Here is a 22,743-nt window from a genome sequence, read left to right as displayed (position 1 = left end):
ATGCTTACTTCAGTAAAGCATATATATTACAGTATGCAGTACTAGGGCTGGGCGATATACCCTATTTGACTATACACCGGTATTGATGCATGGATCAGTTTGGGTTTTTACTTCACCTTCTATAAAAGGTATTTCAATGTGAGGTTTGTTAAATTACACGCCACTCCGCTGTGTATAACATCCGTTTTTATAGTTTACTCTGCTACTTGAGTCATCTCTCTCCTCTCCATGCCGCTTTCCACACAGATCTAGCCCCGCCCCCTGTCACTCGGGGAGCGATGTTTCAGATCTAGCCCCGCCCCCTGTCACTCTGGGAGCGATGTTTCAGATCTAGCAACGCCCCCTGTCACTCGGGGAGCGATGTTTCAGATCTAGCCCCGCCCCCTGTCACTCGGGAGCAATGTTTCAGATCTAGCCCCGCCCCTGTCACTCTGGGAGCGATGTTTCAGATCTAGCCCCGCCCCCTGTCACTCGGGGAGCAATGTTTCAGATCTAGCCCCGCGCCCCCTGTCACTCTGGGAGCGATGTTTCAGATCTAGCCCCGCCCCCTGTCACTCGGGGAGCGATGTTTCAGATCTAGCCCCGCCCCCTGTCACTCGGGGAGCGAAGTTTCGCTCAACCAGGAGGAGACCACCACTTCACACTAGTCTTGTGTTCAAGACTTTGATGACAACTATGCAGCTGTTCTATAACTTTTCATTCGTTGTCATGTCAAACAACACCGTGGGATGCCAAACAACACTAGTATGTCAAACAACACTAGTATGTCAAACAACACTAGTATGTCAAACAACACTAGTATGTCAAACAGCACCGTAGAATGCCAAACAACACCGTAGGATGCCAAACAACACTAGTATGTCAAACAACACTAGTATGTCAAACAACACTAGTATGCCAAACAACATCGTAGGATGCCAAACAACACCGTAGGATGCCAAACAACACCGTAGGATGCCAAACAACACCGTAGGATGCCAAACAACACCGTAGGATGCCAAACAACACCGTAGGATTCCAAACAACACTAGTATGTCAAACAACACTAGTATGTCAAACAACACTAGTATGTCAAACAACACTAGTATGCCAAACAACATCGTAGGATGCCAAACAACACCGTAGGATGCCAAACAACACCGTAGGATGCCAAAGTCAAACAGCACCGTAGGATGCCAAACAACACCGTAGGATGTCAAAGTCAAACAACACCGTAGGATGCCAAACAACACCGTAGGATAACAAACAACACTGTATTCAAAGTGCCCACTATTATAATCTAACTATAGAATTAGAATATTCATTATATTTCCATGATTCTAACAGTTCACCCCAGGTGTTTTGATCTAAATCGTTAAAAAAAAAAAACAAGGCTGCGATTGTTTGCCCATATCGTGCTGCCCTATGTGGCAGTGTGGAAATGATCTCAAATGAGTGCAGGAAATGCAGAAATTGAACAGTTTATTAAACCAATCAGAATGGAGAAAGCCCCATTGAAATAATTTAGAATGTATGTGTTGCCACCCTGTGGACGGGCATTTGAAATTATTTCACTATTCAAATAATACCATGCTTTCTTTTCAGCTATCCAGATTGCAGTTCTAAGGGTGCTAATTCAGATGTGTGTTTTTGGCTAACAGTAACAGTGTTTGGCTAACAGTAGCCTCGACTAACAGCAATAGTGTTTGGCTAACAGTAGCCTAAGCTAATAGCAACAGTGTTTGGCTAGCAATAGCCTCGGCTAACAGCAACCGTGTTTGGCTAACAGTAGCCTAGGCTAACAGCAACAGTGTTTGTCTAACAGTAGCCTAGGCTAACAGCAACAGTGTTTGGCTAGCAGTAGCCTCGGCTAACAGCAACCGTGTTTGGCTAACAGTAGCCTAGGCTAACAGCAACAGTGTTTGTCTAACAGTAGCCTAGGCTAACAGCAACAGTGTTTGGCTAACAGTAGCCTAAGCTAACAGCAACAGTGTTTGGCTAATAGTAGCCTAGGCTAACAGCAACAGTGTTTGGCTAATAGTAGCCTAGGCTAACAGCAACAGTGTTTGGCTAATAGTAGCCTAGGCTAACAGCAACAGTGTTTGGCTAATAGTAGCCTAGGCTAACAGCAACAGTGTTTGTCTAACAGTAATAGTGTTTGGGCTAACAGTAGCCTAGACTAACAGTAACAGTGTTTGGCTAACAGTAGCCTAGGCTAACAGCAACAGTGTTTGTCTAACAGTAGCCTAGGCTAACAGCAACAGTGTTTGGCTAACAGTAGCCTAAGCTAACAGCAACAGTGTTTGGCTAATAGTAGCCTAGGCTAACAGCAACAGTGTTTGGCTAATAGTAGCCTAGGCTAACAGCAACAGTGTTTGGCTAATAGTAGCCTAGGCTAACAGCAACAGTGTTTGTCTAACAGTAATAGTGTTTGGGCTAACAGTAGCCTAGGCTAACAGTAACAGTGAAAGAAGTCATAGAACTGATTGATTCTGATAGACCCTCCGTTGGTGCTGTAGGCTCACCATTATTTGAAGTAGGGAAGACAGCATACCATTGTCAGGGCTGACCAGAGGGCTAAATGCTATGATAGTAAAACACCTGTTCATGTAAAATGCAACCCCAATAGTCCATGAGAGAAACATTAGCTTGAAGATAAAAACAATTACTTTGTCATCAGAGCTGTAGGCTACATTTAAAGTGCACAACTTTAAACAATGTGCTGTCAACAATGTAACCTGGATCATTTCATTTATTGTTAAATATCGCCCAGCCCTATTCAGTTCTCTACAGTATTACAATAACCAGAGATTGTTAGTGACCAAAGCTAAAGAACTGCCAGCTAAATAGACTGTTTCTCTACAAATGAAATGATCAGACATACACACCTGCAGCGATGAACACCGAAGCCTTACATATCTGATTCTGTAGAGGAAAGAGGAAAAGTTGGTTTCTGTCAGTCAATGGCATATTATGATTAACTCTCTTACACACACACACACACACACACACACACACACACACACACACACACACACACACACACACACACACACACACACACTGAAGTCAGATTCTGAAATAGAACTTAGCAACGTGTGTATGTGTGGGACTCTGCAGCTGTACTTTAACTACTAACTATACTAGTAGCTCACCCCAGGTGTACTCCTCTAACTACACTAGTAACTCACCCCAGGTGTACTCCTCTAACTACTAACTACACTAGTAACTCACCCCAGGTGTGCTCCTCTAACTACTAACTACACTAGTAGCTCACCCCAGGTGTGCTCCTCTAACTACACTAGTAACTCACCCCAGGTGGACTCCTCTAACTACTAACTACACTAGTAACTCACCCCAGGTGTGCTCCTCTAACTACTAACTACACTAGTAACTCACCCCAGGTGTACTCCTCTAACTACACTAGTAACTCACCCCAGGTGTACTCCTCTAACTACACTAGTAACTAACCCCAGGTGTGCTTCTCTAACTACACTAGTAACTCACCCCAGGTGTACTCCTCTAACTACACTAGTAACTCACCCCAGGTGTACTCCTCTAACTACACTAGTAACTCACCCCAGGTGTACTCCTCTAACTACACTAGTAACTCACCCCAGGTGTACTCCTCTAACTACACTAGTAACTCACCCCAGGTGTACTCCTCTAACTATACTAGTAACTCACCCCAGGTGTACTCCTCTAACTACTAAGTACACTAGTAACTCACCCCAGGTGTGCTCCTCTAACTACTAACTACACTAGTAGCTCACCCCAGGTGTGCTCCTCTAACTACACTAGTAACTCACCCCAGGTGTACTCCTCTAACTACTAACTACACTAGTAACTCACCCCAGGTGTACTCCTCTAACTACTAACTATACTAGTAACTCACCCCAGGTGTACTCCTCTAACTACACTAGTAACTCACCCCAGGTGTACTCCTCTAACTACTAACTATACTAGTAACTCACCCCAGGTGTGCTCCTCTAACTACACTAGTAACTCACCCCAGGTGTACTCCTCTAACTATACTAGTAACTCACCCCAGGTGGACTCCTCTAACTACTAACTACACTAGTAACTCACCCCAGGTGTGCTCCTCTAACTACACTAGTAACTCACCCCAGGTGTACTCCTCTAACTACACTAGTAACTCACCCCAGGTGTACTCCTCTAACTACACTAGTAACTCACCCCAGGTGTACTCCTCTAACTACACTAGTAACTCACCCCAGGTGTACTCCTCTAACTATACTAGTAACTCACCCCAGGTGTACTCCTCTAACTACACTAGTAACTCACCCCAGGTGTACTCCTCTAACTACACTAGTAACTCACCCCAGGTGTACTCCTCTAACTACACTAGTAACTCACCCCAGGTGGACTCCTCTAACTACTAACTACACTAGTAACTCACCCCAGGTGTGCTCCTCTAACTACACTAGTAACTCACCCCAGGTGTACTCCTCTAACTACACTAGTAACTCACCCCAGGTGTACTCCTCTAACTACACTAGTAACTCACCCCAGGTGTGCTCCTCTAACTACACTAGTAACTCACCCCAGGTGTGCTCCTCTAACTACTAACTACACTAGTAACTCACCCCAGGTGTGCTCCTCTAACTACTAACTACACTAGTAACTCACCCCAGGTGTACTCCTCTAACTACACTAGTAACTCACCCCAGGTGTACTCCTCTAACTACACTAGTAACTCACCCCAGGTGTGCTCCTCTGACTACAGTAGTAACTCACCCCAGGTGTACTCCTCTAACTACACTAGTAACTCACCCCAGGTGTACTCCTCTAACTACACTAGTAACTCACCCCAGGTGTACTCCTCTAACTACAGTAGTAACTCACCCCAGGTGTACTCCTCTAACTACTAACTATACTAGTGACTCACCCCAGGTGTACTCCTCTAACTACTAACTACACTAGTAACTCACCCCAGGTGTACTCCTCTAACTACTAACTATACTAGTAACTCACCCCAGGTGTAGGTCTTCAGATCCTTCAGGTGGCGGACTCTGCAGGTGTACACCTCTAACTACACTAGTAACTCACCCCAGGTGTAGGTCTTCAGATTCTTCAGGTGACGGACTCTGCAGGTGTACACCTCTCCGCTGGCTGGTGTGAATCCAACACTCTTGGTGAGGTGGAACTGCCATCCCTGTTCGAAGGCCAGGTCTGTCTGCTTGGCGTCGGGGATCTCCACGCCGTTCTTCAGGAGCTGGATGCTGATGTCAGGGGGGTGGAAGCCACTCACGTGACAGATCAGGGTGTTGTCCTTCCCATGTTGCCCTGGGTTACGGCTGTACACCTGCACCTTGGGGGGAGCTACAGGGGGAAGAGGGAATGCTACAGTCAGGCAGGCAGGTCACATGATTTTACATTAATTTTTCTACATTTCAATATCTCCTTGGTCATGTGACCTACTGACTTCAAACAAGGTTCAGAATGTCCACCGACTCCTCTTCTATATTGCACACCCTTTAGTTTGTCCATTTTCATCTCACATGATTTTACATGCATTTTTCAAACTTTCAAATGTCAATAGCTCCTTGGTCATGTTACCCAACTGACTTCAAACAAGGTTCAGAATGTCCACTGACTATACATATACTTCATGTATATATATATATATATATATATATATATATATATATATATATGTATACGTATACACATATACTTCATATATATATATATACATATACTTCATATCACACTCTGTGGTTTGTCTACTTACGTCTCACATGCTATTCGACTTAAATCTGTAAGCTTTTGCAGGCCTTCATTTTACATGGGTGTTTACAAAAATGTTTTTTGAAGTTAAACAAAATGTTCCAGCCTCCCAATAACTATCTTTCACACGGACACTGAAAAGATCCGCAAGTGGCTGTATGGCTCTGTCACTCTCAGACATGTGCAGAGCAGACCGAAAAGGGGAAGAGGAGCTCTCGACTTGAACCTCGGGGGTTTCTCTGTAAAGAGAGAGTAATCCTAAAGCCACAGACACACCGCTTGACTTTCAATTGGCGTCGTTGTTGACCTGTGTGTATTCTCTCCTGATTGGTCTCTGTGGTGCTTAGCCAATGGGAACTCCATCTCTCCTGATTGGTCTCTGTGGTGCTTAGCCAATGGGAACTCCATGTCCTGATTGGTCTCTGTGGTGCTTAGCCAATGGGAACTCCATCTCTCCTGATTGGTCCCTGTGGTGCTTAGCCAATGGGAACTCCATCTCTCCTGATTGGTCTCTGTGGTGCTTAGCCAATGGGAACTCCATGTCTCCTGATTGGTCTCTGTGGTGCTTAGCCAATGGGAACTCCATGTCTCCTGATTGGTCTCTGTGGTGCTTAGCCAATGGGAACTCCGTTGCCGGCCCCATTATAAAGGTTTTTACACAGCCTGTCAGTCTGACTGAACATGCCAGAGGTACGAGGATAGACCTCCTCCTTTGTATTTATGCGTAACAAATATTTCCAAACACTTTGGATCCTATTCTTGGACAGTTAGAAGACACAATGCATCAACATTTTATTTTTTGGGGGGGGATGAAACTGTCACTTCATATTTTGTTTTCTTAATTAAAGTCTACAAACGCTCTACATTTATTCACTCTGTGATAGGGTTGGATCCTATATGCTATTTATTTTTTATTTTTGTCCTGTAAATAGTTCCGTGCCTCTAATTTAGGCTGTGTGTAGCATTGGGGCATGAAGGAAATGACCTCTACTAGATTATAGTGATGAGGAAAACAGCATAGAAAATGTGGCCTGTGTATTCATTTGCCAATAAACTAATCAGAAGTCCATTACGTTTACAATTTAAAAAAAGAGAATACTTCAAAATGAGAAGGTGAAAGGAGGGGAAATAACTCCCACCATGCAGCAGGACACCTTCAGCAGCTGGGGTCTTTGTAATGCAGGGTTGATAGTTGTATTTTATATAATGAATGGTTTGCCGTTATGTGACAATCAGGTCAAAAACTTTTATTTTTTATTTGTTTAGGTGTAGATGGCTAAAGGACGTTGCACAGAACTTCCCCAACATCCCAAATTGATATAAAAACCTTCACAAAAACACATGGAGCAACTGAAGAAATGGCTGAGGATATACTAAACATGTCTGGTATGTCACGACATTTAATTCAAAGTAAATGTAAAGTCTTTATTTTCATGTGGTTGTGTGGCACAGCCATGTGTTCAGTTCAGGCCTATGATTTCAGAGTTCAAACAAAGCCAACAACTGCTTCATGTGTGCCACTGATAAAGAACCTGGATGTGACCCAAAGACGGACTGGGTTAGTAACTTTATTTAACCTGTTTAGAATCTTTTGACAACAGTGACGGCATGTAAGACAATTTATAATATAACACAATGGACGGCTAATTGGTCATTCATCATTGATATTATTTATAACGTGTTACACTTGGTTTTGTTTTAGATTGAATGTTTTGCACGTTAACGGTGGTTCCGTGTGCTGTAACTAGGAATGAAGATAAGAGTTCAATAATAGGAGTAAGAGTAAAGATAAGAGTAAAGATAAGAGTAAAGATAAGAGTAAAGAACACAAACAGGAAGTGCAGTCTTTGTTGTTGAAGATGTCTGCTGTACCCCATCCACACTGAAGATGCTCTGCCATGTACATCAACCAGGGATAAACAGGAAGTTAACACGGACATGTACATCAACCAGGGATAAACAGGAAGTTAACACTGACATGTACATCAACCAGGGATAAACAGGACGTTAACACGGACATGTACATCAACCAGGGATAAACAGGAAGTTAACACTGACATGTACATCAACCAGGGATAAAGAGGAAGTTAACACGGACATGTACATCAACCAGGGATAAACAGGAAGTTAACACTGACATGTACATCAACCAGGGATAAACAGGAAGTTAACACTGACATGCACATCAACCAGGGATAAACAGGAAGTTAACACTGACATGAACATCAACCAGGGATAAACAGGAAGTTAACACTGACATGTACATCAACCAGGGATAAACAGGAAGTTAACACTGACATGTACATCAACCAGGGATAAACAGGAAGTTAACACGGACATGTACATCAATCAGGGATAAACAGGAAGTTAACACGGACATGTACATCAACCAGGGATAAACAGGAAGTTAACACGGACATGTACATCAACCAGGGATAAACAGGAAGTTAACACGGACATGTACATCAACCAGGGATAAACAGGAAGTTAACACGGACATGTACATCAACCAGGGATAAACAGGAAGTTAACACTGACATGTACATCAACCAGGGATAAAGAGGAAGTTAACACTGACATGTACATCAACCAGGGATAAACAGGAAGTTAACACTGACATGTACATCAACCAGGGATAAAGAGGAAGTTAACACTGACATGTACATCAACCAGGGATAAAGAGGAAGTTAACACGGACATGTACATCAAGTATGAGGGCCATGGGCCTTTCTCATGATGGAAAAATACAGAGAAGCACGAAGACAGGAACTGTTCAATGAGTTGGGAGGGGAGGGGCACATTCAGAGGGGGTGTTGCGAGAACAAGCGGTCTTTTGTTAGATAACAGGAGCCAGGTGCGAGATAACGGTATGGAGCATGAGAACCTGGATGTTCTTCACAAGCAAGTAACATCTATCAACAGACGCGCCAAGAGGCGGGGACCCGCCTGAGCGCCTGCAATAGGCTGGACAAGTTTAAACCACGCCCAGTCTCTACTGTGATAGGCCAACAGACGGGTTGGAACTGTCTATCACAGTATAAAGAATACTGTTTTACATACGTCTTGTCAGTTCTCTGTTCTACCCTGCGTGGTATTACAGTGAGCCGGTATATACGAAAGTTGCATTTGCCATTTATTACTTAGCTAATAAAAAATACATAGTATAAAATCGGTGACTCATTGTTATATTTATCCTGATACCAGATTCGAATTTACGCAACTCTAACAATAGTCAACATCAAATTCAATATTTTATCAAGTAATAATAGTTGCCTAATACTGGCTTATTGTTTACTTAACACAATGTTAAGGAAATATCTAACTGGTTTCACGAAGGTCATGGGTGACAAAGACAATCCCATCAATAACTTCAATGACGAAGTGATAACTTTAATTACTAATGGTTAGAGCGTTGGACTAGTAACCTGAAGGTTGCAAGTTCAAACCCCCGAGCTGACAAGGTACAAATCTGTCGTTCTGCCCCTGAACAGGCAGTTAACCCACTGTTCCTAGGCCGTCATTGAAAATAAGAATTTGTTCCTAACTGACTTGCCTAGTTAAATAAAGGTAAAATAAATAAAAACATTCTTTTGCGTTTATGAACCCCAGGAAGACGCAGAAAGCAATCACGGACAAAACAGTTTTCATGATTTCTTTCCCAGGCTGAAAAAATATATAACTGCGACAAACAAAACTGACTTTGCAGCCGAAAAAGGCAAAAAATATATTCTTCGGGATATGCAAGTAAAGCCGCACCCACTTCGATTAATGCGCCAATTGAAAATCGTACCTCACAGTTGCTATGCAGGCTTCACCTCTCGATGTTTCTCTCGGTTGATCCAGGGTCGTCGCTAGTTATTACAGCCACAAAGTCATAGTTATGGCTAAACCCCATCCATGTATCTGCTTTTAAACCCAACCTTAACCACAGTTATTATTGACCTTGTGCCTAACCTTAAATTGAGTCCCAATAGGCTACAGGGCTAGAAGAGAAACAGCTTTTGTGAAATGAACGTGAAAATGGACTTTTCATAGCTGGTTAGGAGAATTTGGATAAGGTTTGGAAAAGGGTTTGCTGAAAAGCAAAATAAGAAAAAACATGAATTTGACAAAAGCTGTATCCCTTCTAGCCATGGCAGTCTGTTACAAAGTTGACGTAATCTTCCTTTTAACAGTTACAATGCTGGACATGCATTGCATTGAGACAAAGTATGGTAATAAAGTATAGTGTATGATCTGATATGTCAACATTGTATCATCACCCATTATAATGCTGTAGACTACTGCTCTGCACGCATTGCCTACCTGCCTTGGCAATGTGAGTAGCTTATTGCAAGTACATTACTGATTGAATGATTAATATAACTTATCAAAATGGACTTTTGAACATGACTGAGTCGATCACAACAAGTTCTTACAGTGAAGAGACATTTAATCAAGAAATATCATAAAAAAGTGACATTTTTGGTCACAATGATTTTGTATTTCTTTAAATTAAAAATATTTTGTCAAATAGTTGTCCAATGTCAATAGTTTACCATTTATTTTTTAAATCAAACTGAACAGAAAAGTGTTGTATAATACACCGAAAGACAGAACATATCGTTTTTTTTTAAGTAATGAAAATACAGTTCTCTACTTAGCAAAATGTGCCTGTAAAAACCCCCATTTATTACTGTTGATAATTGGTCATTTACAGGAATGTTGAAGGATAGACAGAAGATGAGATGTTATATTGATAAATGACTTCAAACCAAAAATAAACGCTGATATTTACAGCTCACACAAATGCATATCAACATGGGCTTCCTCGAAAATAATTTGGGCTTTAAAAAATAAAATGAAAATGCTGATCAAATATCAGACTTTAGATTACACCGTTGCTTATAACTAAAACCACATTCAAATAGTGCAAGTTATGGAGTTTGTTTATTTATTTCTATTATGAGAAAACGTTTTCAAATCGAATGGTACCAATTTCAAGGAAATTCATTTTTTTTTTTTTAATCTAAAAATAAAATACTTGATAAAAGCTTTTATTGTTTTGAAAGAAGTGACTTTGATTGAGAAAATTCATCAGAAGCTGTGCCATTTGTCAATTAAAAATAGCTTGCCCCCCCAAAAAATCTTAACAACTTTGTGTGTAAGTGTTTTAGTAATGATTGTCAATTCAAAAACCCTTGAAACTGGCACCTTCGCACAAAGTGTTACCAAAAAATGAAAACAAAAGCCCAAGATTGTCATCTCAGCTCTCGTTAAAGGCTGGCACGGATTGGACAACCACAGATGGAATGGCCGCCTGTTAAGAAAGAAGGGTAAAGATATGAGGTTTAATTCTGACTTAATCGAGTTAGCTACAGTTCATGTAATTAGATACAGTTTTAACAAACAAATATAAATACATTCATCTTAATACCTACCATTAAGTCCTTCTCCAGATCCTTACATATCTGCCTCTGGAGAAAACAACAACAACACAGACAGCACTGTTATTGTTTTACAGACTTCCACAAACTACATGTCTACGTGAAATCAGTCTCTTACTGTAACTAATGGCTCATCAATTGGTATCTAAATCAATGACCACATAATGAACCTCGCTCTCCACGACCCTGTCCAGAAACAACTCCTGTAACTCACCCCAGGTGTACTCCTCTAACTATTAACTACACCAGTAACTCACCCCTGGTGTACTCCTCTAACTACTAACTATACTAGTAACTCACCCCAGGTGTACTCCTCTAACTACTAACTACACTAGTAGCTCACCCCAGGTGTACTCCTCTAACTACTAACTACACTAGTAACTCACCCCAGGTGTACTCCTCTAACTACTAACTACACTAGTAACTCACCCCAGGTGTACTCATCTAACTACTAACTATACTAGTAACTCACCCCAGGTGAACTCCTCTAACTACTAACTATACTAGTAACTCACCCCAGGTGTGCTCCTCTAACTATACTAGTAACTCACCCCAGGTGTACTCCTCTAACTACTAACTATACTAGTAACTCACCCCAGGTGTGCTCCTCTAACCACACTAGTAACTCACCACAGGTGTGCTCCTCTAACTACACTAGTAACTCATCCCAGGTGAACTCCTCTAACTACTAACTATACTAGTAGCTCACCCCAGGTGTACTCCTCTAACTACTAACTACACTAGTAACTCACCCCAGGTGAACTCCTCTAACTACTAACTACACTAGTAACTCACCCCAGGTGAACTCCTCTAACTACTAACTATACTAGTGACTCACCCCAGGTGTACTCCTCTAACTACACTAGTAACTCACCCCAGGTGTATTCCTCTAACTACTAACTACACTAGTAACTCATCCCAGGTGTGCTCCTCTAACTACACTAGTAACTCATCCCAGGTGTGCTCCTCTAACTACACTAGTAACTCACCCCAGGTGTGCTCCTCTAACTACACTAGTAACTCACCCCAGGTGTACTCCTCTAACTACTAACTACACTAGTAACTCACCCCAGGTGTACTCCTCTAACTACACTAGTAACTCACCCCAGGTGTACTCCTCTAACTACTAACTATACTAGTAACTCACCCCAGGTGTACTCCTCTAACTATACTAGTAACTCACCCCAGGTGTGCTCCTCTAACTACTAACTATACTAGTAACTCACCCCAGGTGTGCTCCTCTAACTATACTAGTAACTCATCCCAGGTGTACTCCTCTAACTACTAACTATACTAGTAACTCACCCCAGGTGTGCTCCTCTAACTACTAACTATACTAGTAACTCACCCCAGGTGTGCTCCTCTAACTATACTAGTAACTCACCCCAGGTGTGCTCCTCTAACTATACTAGTGACTCACCCCAGGTGTGCTCCTCTAACTATACTAGTAACTCACCCCAGGTGTACTCCTCTAACTACACTAGTAACTCACCCCAGGTGTACTCCTCTAACTACTAACTACACTAGTAACTCACCCCAGGTGTGCTCCTCTAACTACACTAGTAACTCACCCCAGGTGTGCTCCTCTAACCACACTAGTAACTCACCCCAGGTGTGCTCCTCTAACTACACTAGTAACTCACCCCAGGTGTGCTCCTCTAACTACACTAGTAACTCACCCCAGGTGTACTCCTCTAACTACTAACTACACTAGTAACTCACCCCAGGTGTGCTCCTCTAACTACACTAGTAACTCACCCCAGGTGTGCTCCTCTAACCACACTAGTAACTCACCCCAGGTGTACTCCTCTAACTACACTAGTAACTCACCCCAGGTGTGCTCCTCTAACTACACTAGTAACTCACCCCAGGTGTACTCCTCTAACTACTAACTACACTAGTAACTCACCCCAGGTGTACTCCTCTAACTACACTAGTAACTCACCCCAGGTGTGCTCCTCTAACTACACAAGTAACTCACCCCAGGTGTACTCCTCTAACTACTAACTACACTAGTAACTCACCCCAGGTGTGCTCCTCTAACTACACTAGTAACTCACCCCAGGTGTGCTCCTCTAACCACACTAGTAACTCACCCCAGGTGTACTCCTCTAACTACACTAGTAACTCACCCCAGGTGTGCTCCTCTAACTACACTAGTAACTCACCCCAGGTGTACTCCTCTAACTACACTAGTAACTCACCCCAGGTGTACTCCTCTAACTACACTAGTAACTCACCCCAGGTGTGCTCCTCTAACTACACTAGTAACTCACCCCAGGTGTACTCCTCTAACTACTAACTACACTAGTTACTCACCCCAGGTGTGCTCCTCTAACTACACTAGTAACTCACCCCAGGTGTGCTCCTCTAACCACACTAGTAACTCACCCCAGGTGTACTCCTCTAACTACACTGGTAACTCACCCCAGGTGTGCTCCTCTAACTACACTAGTAACTCACCCCAGGTGTACTCCTCTAACTACACTAGTAACTCACCCCAGGTGTACTCCTCTAACTACACTAGTAACTCACCCCAGGTGTGCTCCTCTAACTACACTAGTAACTCACCCCAGGTGTACTCCTCTAACTACACTAGTAACTCACCCCAGGTGTGCTCCTCTAACTACACTAGTAACTCACCCCAGGTGTACTCCTCTAACTACTAACTACACTAGTAACTCACCCCAGGTGTGCTCCTCTAACTACACTAGTAACTCATCCCAGGTGAACTCCTCTAACTACTAACTATACTAGTAGCTCACCCCAGGTGTACTCCTCTAACTACTAACTACACTAGTAACTCACCCCAGGTGAACTCCTCTAACTACTAACTATACTAGTAACTCACCCCAGGTGTACTCCTCTAACTACTAACTACACTAGTAACTCACCCCAGGTGAACTCCTCTAACTACTAACTATACTAGTGACTCACCCCAGGTGTACTCCTCTAACTACACTAGTAACTCACCCCAGGTGTACTCCTCTAACTACACTAGTAACTCACCCCAGGTGTGCTCCTCTAACTACACTAGTAACTCACCCCAGGTGTACTCCTCTAACTACTAACTACACTAGTAACTCACCCCAGGTGTGCTCCTCTAACTACACTAGTAACTCATCCCAGGTGAACTCCTCTAACTACTAACTATACTAGTAGCTCACCCCAGGTGTACTCCTCTAACTACTAACTACACTAGTAACTCACCCCAGGTGAACTCCTCTAACTACTAACTATACTAGTAACTCACCCCAGGTGTACTCCTCTAACTACTAACTACACTAGTAACTCACCCCAGGTGAACTCCTCTAACTACTAACTATACTAGTGACTCACCCCAGGTGTACTCCTCTAACTACACTAGTAACTCACCCCAGGTGTGCTCCTCTAACTACACTAGTAACTCACACCAGGTGTATTCCTCTAACTACTAACTACACTAGTAACTCATCCCAGGTGTGCTCCTCTAACTACACTAGTAACTCACCCCAGGTGTGCTCCTCTAACTACACTAGTAACTCACCCCAGGTGTACTCCTCTAACTACTAACTACACTAGTAACTCACCCCAGGTGTACTCCTCTAACTACACTAGTAACTCACCCCAGGTGTACTCCTCTAACTACACTAGTAACTCACCCCAGGTGTAATCCTCTAACTACTAACTATACTAGTAACTCACCCCAGGTGTACTCCTCTAACTATACTAGTAACTCACCCCAGGTGTGCTCCTCTAACTACTAACTATACTAGTAACTCACACCAGGTGTGCTCCTCTAACTATACTAGTAACTCATCCCAGGTGTACTCCTCTAACTACTAACTATACTAGTAACTCACCCCAGGTGTGCTCCTCTAACTACTAACTATACTAGTAACTCACCCCAGGTGTGCTCCTCTAACTACTAACTATACTAGTAACTCACCCCAGGTGTGCTCCTCTAACTATACTAGTAACTCACCCCAGGTGTGCTCCTCTAACTATACTAGTGACTCACCCCAGGTGTGCTCCTCTAACTATACTAGTAACTCACCCCAGGTGTACTCCTCTAACTACACTAGTAACTCACCCCAGGTGTACTCCTCTAACTACTAACTACACTAGTAACTCACGCCAGGTGTGCTCCTCTAACTACACTAGTAACTCACCCCAGGTGTGCTCCTCTAACCACACTAGTAACTCACCCCAGGTGTGCTCCTCTAACTACACTAGTAACTCACCCCAGGTGTGCTCCTCTAACTACACTAGTAACTCACCCCAGGTGTACTCCTCTAACTACTAACTACACTAGTAACTCACCCCAGGTGTGCTCCTCTAACTACACTAGTAACTCACCCCAGGTGTGCTCCTCTAACTACACTAGTAACTCACCCCAGGTGTACTCCTCTAACTACACTAGTAACTCACCCCAGGTGTGCTCCTCTAACTACACTAGTAACTCACCCCAGGTGTACTCCTCTAACTACTAACTACACTAGTAACTCACCCCAGGTGTACTCCTCTAACTACACTAGTAACTCACCCCAGGTGTGCTCCTCTAACTACACTAGTAACTCACCCCAGGTGTACTCCTCTAACTACTAACTACACTAGTAACTCACCCCAGGTGTGCTCCTCTAACTACACTAGTAACTCACCCCAGGTGTGCTCCTCTAACCACACTAGTAACTCACCCCAGGTGTGCTCCTCTAACTACACTAGTAACTCACCCCAGGTGTGCTCCTCTAACTACACTAGTAACTCACCCCAGGTGTACTCCTCTAACTACACTAGTAACTCACCCCAGGTGTACTCCTCTAACTACACTAGTAACTCACCCCAGGTGTGCTCCTCTAACTACACTAGTAACTCACCCCAGGTGTACTCCTCTAACTACACTAGTAACTCACCCCAGGTGTGCTCCTCTAACTACACTAGTAACTCACCCCAGGTGTACTCCTCTAACTACTAACTACACTAGTAACTCACCCCAGGTGTGCTCCTCTAACTATACTAGTAACTCATCCCAGGTGTACTCCTCTAACTACTAACTATACTAGTAACTCACCCCAGGTGTGCTCCTCTAACTACTAACTATACTAGTAACTCACCCCAGGAGTGCTCCTCTAACTATACTAGTGACTCACCCCAGGTGTACTCCTCTAACTACACTAGTAACTCACCCCAGGTGTGCTCCTCTAACTACTAACTATACTAGTAACTCACACCAGGTGTGCTCCTCTAACTATACTAGTAACTCATCCCAGGTGTACTCCTCTAACTACTAACTATACTAGTAACTCACCCCAGGTGTGCTCCTCTAACTACTAACTATACTAGTAACTCACCCCAGGTGTGCTCCTCTAACTACTAACTATACTAGTAACTCACCCCAGGTGTGCTCCTCTAACTATACTAGTAACTCACCCCAGGTGTGCTCCTCTAACTATACTAGTGACTCACCCCAGGTGTGCTCCTCTAACTATACTAGTAACTCACCCCAGGTGTACTCCTCTAACTACACTAGTAACTCACCCCAGGTGTACTCCTCTAACTACTAACTACACTAGTAACTCACGCCAGGTGTGCTCCTCTAACTACACTAGTAACTCACCCCAGGTGTGCTCCTCTAACCACACTAGTAACTCACCCCAGGTGTGCTCCTCTAACTACACTAGTAACTCACCCCAGGTGTGCTCCTCTAACTACACTAGTAACTCACCCCAGGTGTACTCCTCTAACTACTAACTACACTAGTAACTCACCCCAGGTGTGCTCCTCTAACTACACTAGTAACTCACCCCAGGTGTGCTCCTCTAACTACACTAGTAACTCACCCCAGGTGTACTCCTCTAACTACACTAGTAACTCACCCCAGGTGTGCTCCTCTAACTACACTAGTAACTCACCCCAGGTGTACTCCTCTAACTACTAACTACACTAGTAACTCACCCCAGGTGTACTCCTCTAACTACACTAGTAACTCACCCCAGGTGTGCTCCTCTAACTACACTAGTAACTCACCCCAGGTGTACTCCTCTAACTACTAACTACACTAGTAACTCACCCCAGGTGTGCTCCTCTAACTACACTAGTAACTCACCCCAGGTGTGCTCCTCTAACCACACTAGTAACTCACCCCAGGTGTGCTCCTCTAACTACACTAGTAACTCACCCCAGGTGTGCTCCTCTAACTACACTAGTAACTCACCCCAGGTGTACTCCTCTAACTACACTAGTAACTCACCCCAGGTGTACTCCTCTAACTACACTAGTAACTCACCCCAGGTGTGCTCCTCTAACTACACTAGTAACTCACCCCAGGTGTACTCCTCTAACTACACTAGTAACTCACCCCAGGTGTGCTCCTCTAACTACACTAGTAACTCACCCCAGGTGTACTCCTCTAACTACTAACTACACTAGTAACTCACCCCAGGTGTGCTCCTCTAACTATACTAGTAACTCATCCCAGGTGTACTCCTCTAACTACTAACTATACTAGTAACTCACCCCAGGTGTGCTCCTCTAACTACTAACTATACTAGTAACTCACCCCAGGAGTGCTCCTCTAACTATACTAGTGACTCACCCCAGGTGTACTCCTCTAACTACACTAGTAACTCACCCCAGGTGTGCTCCTCTAACTACACTAGTAACTCACCCCAGGTGTACTCCTCTAACTACTAACTATACTAGTAACTCACCCCAGGTGTGCTCCTCTAACTACTAACTATACTAGTAACTCACCCCAGGTGTGCTCCTCTAACTATACTAGTAACTCACCCCAGGTGTGCTCCTCTAACTACACTAGTAACTCACCCCAGGTGTACTCCTCTAACTACTAACTACACTAGTAACTCACCCCAGGTGTGCTCCTCTAACTACACTAGTAACTCACCCCAGGTGTGCTCCTCTAACCACACTAGTAACTCACCCCAGGTGTGCTCCTCTAACTACACTAGTAACTCACCCCAGGTGTGCTCCTCTAACTACACTAGTAACTCACCCCAGGTGTACTCCTCTAACTACTAACTACACTAGTAACTCACCCCAGGTGTACTCCTCTAACTACACTAGTAACTCACCCCAGGTGTGCTCCTCTAACTACACTAGTAACTCACCCCAGGTGTACTCCTCTAACTACTAACTACACTAGTAACTCACCCCAGGTGTGCTCCTCTAACCACACTAGTAACTCACCCCAGGTGTGCTCCTCTAACTACACTAGTAACTCACCCCAGGTGTGCTCCTCTAACTACACTAGTAACTCACCCCAGGTGTACTCCTCTAACTACTAACTACACTAGTAACTCACCCCAGGTGTACTCCTCTAACTACACTAGTAACTCACCCCAGGTGTACTCCTCTAACTACACTAGTAACTCACCCCAGGTGTGCTCCTCTAACTACACTAGTAACTCACCCCAGGTGTGCTCCTCTAACTACACTAGTAACTCACCCCAGGTGTACTCCTCTAACTACTAACTACACTAGTAACTCACCCCAGGTGTGCTCCTCTAACTATACTAGTAACTCACCCCAGGTGTACTCCTCTAACTACACTAGTAACTCACCCCAGGTGTACTCCTCTAACTACACTAGTAACTCACCCCAGGTGTACTCCTCTAACTACACTAGTAACTCACCCCAGGTGTACTCCTCTAACTACACTAGTAACTCACCCCAGGTGTACTCTTCTAACTACTAACTATACTAGTGACTCACCCCAGGTGTACTCCTCTAACTACACTAGTAACTCACCCCAGGTGTACTCCTCTAACTACACTAGTAACTCACCCCAGGTGTACTCTTCTAACTACTAACTATACTAGTGACTCACCCCAGGTGTACTCCTCTAACTATACTAGTAGCTCACCCCAGGTGAACTCCTCTAACTACTAACTACACTAGTAGCTCACCCCAGGTGTACTCCTCTAACTACTAACTATACTAGTAGCTCACCCCAGGTGTACTCCTCTAACTACTACCTATACTAGTAGCTCACCCCAGGTGTACTCCTCTAACTACTAACTATACTAGTAGCTCACCCCAGGTGTGCTCCTCTAACTACTAACTATACTAGTAGCTCACCCCAGGTGTACTCCTCTAACTACTAACTATACTAGTAGCTCACCCCAGGTGTACTCCTCTAACTACTAACTATACTAGTAGCTCACCCCAGGTGTACTCCTCTAACTACACTAGTAACTCACCCCAGGTGCACTCCTCTAACTACACTAGTAACTCACCCCAGGTGTGCTCCTCTAACTACTAACTATACTAGTAACTCATCCCAGGTGTACTCCTCTAACTACTAACTATACTAGTAACTCACCCCAGGTGTGCTCCTCTAACTATACTAGTAACTCACACCAGGTGCACTCCTCTAACTACACTAGTAACTCACCCCAGGTGTGCTCCTCTAACTACACTAGTAACTCACCCCAGGTGTACTCCTCTAACTACACTAGTAACTCACCCTAGGTGTGCTCCTCTAACTACACTAGTAACTCACCCCAGGTGTAGGTCTTCAGATTCTTCAGGTGGCGGACTCTGCAGGCGTACACCTCTCCGCTGGCTGGTGTGAATCCAACACTCTTGGTGAGGTGGAACTGCCATCCCTGTTCGAAGGCCAGGTCTGTCTGCTTGGCGTCGGGGATCTCCACGCCGTTCTTCAGGAGCTGGATGCTGATGTCAGGGGGGTGGAAGCCACTCACGTGACAGATCAGGGTGTTGTCCTTCCCATGTTGCCCTGGGTTACGGCTGTACACCTGCACCTTGGGGGGAGCTACAGGGGGAAGAGGGAATGCTACAGTCAGGCAGGCAGGTCACATGATTTTACATGAATTTTTCTACATTTCAATATCTCCTTGGTCATGTGACCTAATGACTTCAAACAACTCCATCCCTGTTCAGTATATATATTGTCCAGTCTACCTCACTCTCCTTCCCTGTTCAGTATATGTATTGTCCAGTCTACCTCACTCTCCATCCCTGTTCAGTATATGTATTGTCCAGTCTACCTCACTCTCCATCCCTGTCCAGTCTACCTCACTCTCCATCCCTGTTCAGTATATGTATTGTCCAGTCTACCTCACTCTCCATCCCTGTCCAGTCTACCTCACTCTCCATCCCTGTCCAGTCTACCTCACTCTCCATCCCTGTCCAGTCTACCTCACTCTCCATCCCTGCTTTGGACAATAACAACGTGACTCTCGTACTTTGTCCTTTTCCTTAATGGTTGATATTAACGACAAAAGGAGATATTATCTGTCTCTCTCATATTGTGTACCGCTGTTAAATACTGTGGAAAAATAAAAAACTGTGAATATAAGTACTTAGAAACAACCAATTACTATAGATAAATAATGAAGAAAAGGGTAAACACAACACTGGATTGAACCCCCTAATTGTCAAACTAATAATCATGTACAACAGTGTAGAAGATACAAGACCAGAGGTTATGCATTATGGGTGTATATCCACTGAACGCTTCTTAGGGACCAAGGAGTTATTGCAATTTAAAACATTGAAAAATGTACGTTGCAACGTGTGATTATAGAGTACACAAACAAGAGTGTGCAATATAGAAGGGTTGTCAGTGGACATTCTGCACCTTGTTTGAAGTCATTAGGTCACATGACCAAGGAGATATTGAAATTCAAAAAAAAAAAAAAAAAGTTTGTACTTTGTTTACGCTCCCTAACTAACTAGGACTACAACATCTTGCTCACATTTCCACATGTTTATTAGCTTTGGAAAGCGAATTCATGTCAAAATCGTGAAAATAAGACCTGTGCGATGTTGTGCTGCAAGTTTTCCAACATCATGACACTTATTTGGAGTCTGTGGCTCAAGTGGTTTGAAAGCTATTGAGGTTTGAAAGCGCGAATATCCGTTGAATATCCAACTTGAAACTGTCTTTACCTCGGTAAACTATTATAACCCCTCTATGGAAAGGGGAGACTCTCACAAACACGTTTTGCACCTATTACCCCCCCATAGGTGTCATGACTCTTCAACACACACAAACGAATGGAAGTATGGAGGTAGTTTTGTGCCTACAAAATTAAGGGGTTAAATGATATATAGATATAAAAACAAACACTTCAAAACCTTACGATTTATTTTTAGACTTTTAAGAATGTTATTCAATGCACTAATAGTGTTGGATCCTGTGTTTTACATTATAGCCATTACCATATATATGATTGAATATTATCTGCTGTTGGCTTGTGTGGATGTATGTATGTGTTATGCAACATAGCTGACTTGAAACATTGTTAAAAGTATCAGGGCCATGGGACTTTCTCATGGTGGAAAAATACAGAGAAGCATGAAGACAGGAACTGTTCAATGAGTTGGGGGGGAGGGGCACATTCAGAGCGGGGTGTTGCGAGAACAAGCGGTCTTTTGTTAGATAACAGGAGGCAGGTGCGAGATAACGGTATGGAGCATGAGAACCTGGATGTTCTTCACAAGCAAGTTACATCTATCAACAGAAGCGCCAAGAGGCGGGGACCCGCCTGAGCGCCTGCAATAGGCTGGACAAGTTTAAACCATGCCCAGTCTCTACTGTGATAGGCCAACAGACGGGTTGGAACTGTCCATTACAGTATAAAGAATACTGTTTTACATACGTCTTGTCAGTTCCCTGTTCTGCCCTGCGTGGTATTACAGTGAGCCGGTATATACGAAAGTTGCATTTGCCATTTATTACTTAGCTGATAAAAAATACATAGTATAAAATCGGTGCCTCATTGTTATATTTATCCTGATACCAGATTCGAATTTACGCAACTCTAACAATAGTCAACATCAAATTCAATATTTTATCAAGTAATAATAGTTGCCTAATACTGGCTTATTGTTTACTTAACACAATGTTAAGGAAATATCTAACTGGTTTCACGAAGGTCATGGGTGACAAAGACAATCCCATCAATAACTTCAATGACAAAGTGATAACTTTAATTACTAATGGTTAGAGCGTTGGACTAGTAACCTGAAGGTTGCAAATTCAAACCCCCGAGCTGACAAGGTACAAATCTGTCGTTCTGCCCCTGAACAGGCAGTTAACCCACAGTTCCTAGGCCGTCATTGAAAATAAGAATTTGTTCTTAACTGACTTGCCTAGTTAAATAAATGTAAAATAAAAACATTCTTTTGCGTTTATGAACCCCAGGAAGACGCAGAAAGCGATCACGGACAAAACAGTTTTCATGATTTCTTTCCCAGGCTGAAAAAATATATAACTGCGACAAACAAAACAGACTTTGCAGCCGAAAAAGGCAAAAAATATATTCTTCGGGATATGTAGTAAAGCCGCACCCACTTCGATTAATGGGCCAATTGAAAATCGTACTTCACAGTTGCTAGGCAGGCTTCACCTCTCGATGTTTCTCTCGGTTGATCCAGGGTCGTCGCTAGTTAATACAGCCACAAAGTCATAGTTTTGGTTAAACCCCATCCATGTATCTGCTTTTAAACCCAACCTTAACCACAGTTATTATTGACGTTGTGCCTAACCTTAAATTGAGTCCCAATAGGCTACAGGGCTAGAAGAGAAACAGCTTTTGTGAAATGAACGTGAAAATTGACT

The 22,743-nt window shown here is 43.5% G+C and overlaps 2 protein-coding genes across 2 annotated transcripts; both read right to left on the bottom strand.

Moving 5' to 3' along the window:
* Positions 1-5,032: 5,032 nt before the first annotated feature.
* Positions 5,033-9,458, bottom strand: LOC135516563 (beta-2-microglobulin-like). The gene is made up of 2 exons (XM_064940914.1): positions 9,315-9,458; positions 5,033-5,322 (listed from the first exon to the last, which is right to left on the bottom strand). The coding sequence occupies exons 1-2, from the start codon at positions 9,376-9,378 to the stop codon at positions 5,033-5,035; spliced, it is 354 nt and encodes a 117-aa protein (XP_064796986.1). The 5' UTR covers positions 9,379-9,458.
* Positions 9,459-10,258: 800 nt separating this feature from the next.
* LOC135516562 (beta-2-microglobulin-like) lies at positions 10,259-20,327 on the bottom strand. Its single transcript, XM_064940912.1, has 4 exons — positions 20,321-20,327; positions 19,657-19,929; positions 11,151-11,186; positions 10,259-11,029 (listed from the first exon to the last, which is right to left on the bottom strand). The coding sequence occupies exons 1-3, from the start codon at positions 20,325-20,327 to the stop codon at positions 11,173-11,175; spliced, it is 294 nt and encodes a 97-aa protein (XP_064796984.1). The 3' UTR covers positions 10,259-11,029; positions 11,151-11,172.
* Between the last annotated feature and the right edge of the window lie 2,416 nt (positions 20,328-22,743).

Source organism: Oncorhynchus masou, chromosome 27 (genome assembly GCF_036934945.1).
Source record: "Oncorhynchus masou masou isolate Uvic2021 chromosome 27, UVic_Omas_1.1, whole genome shotgun sequence".
In the NCBI taxonomy this organism is placed as follows: Eukaryota; Metazoa; Chordata; class Actinopteri; order Salmoniformes; family Salmonidae; genus Oncorhynchus; species Oncorhynchus masou.
The sequence above is the reverse complement of the archived record's forward strand: the minus strand, read 5'-3'. Positions and strand labels throughout refer to the sequence as shown.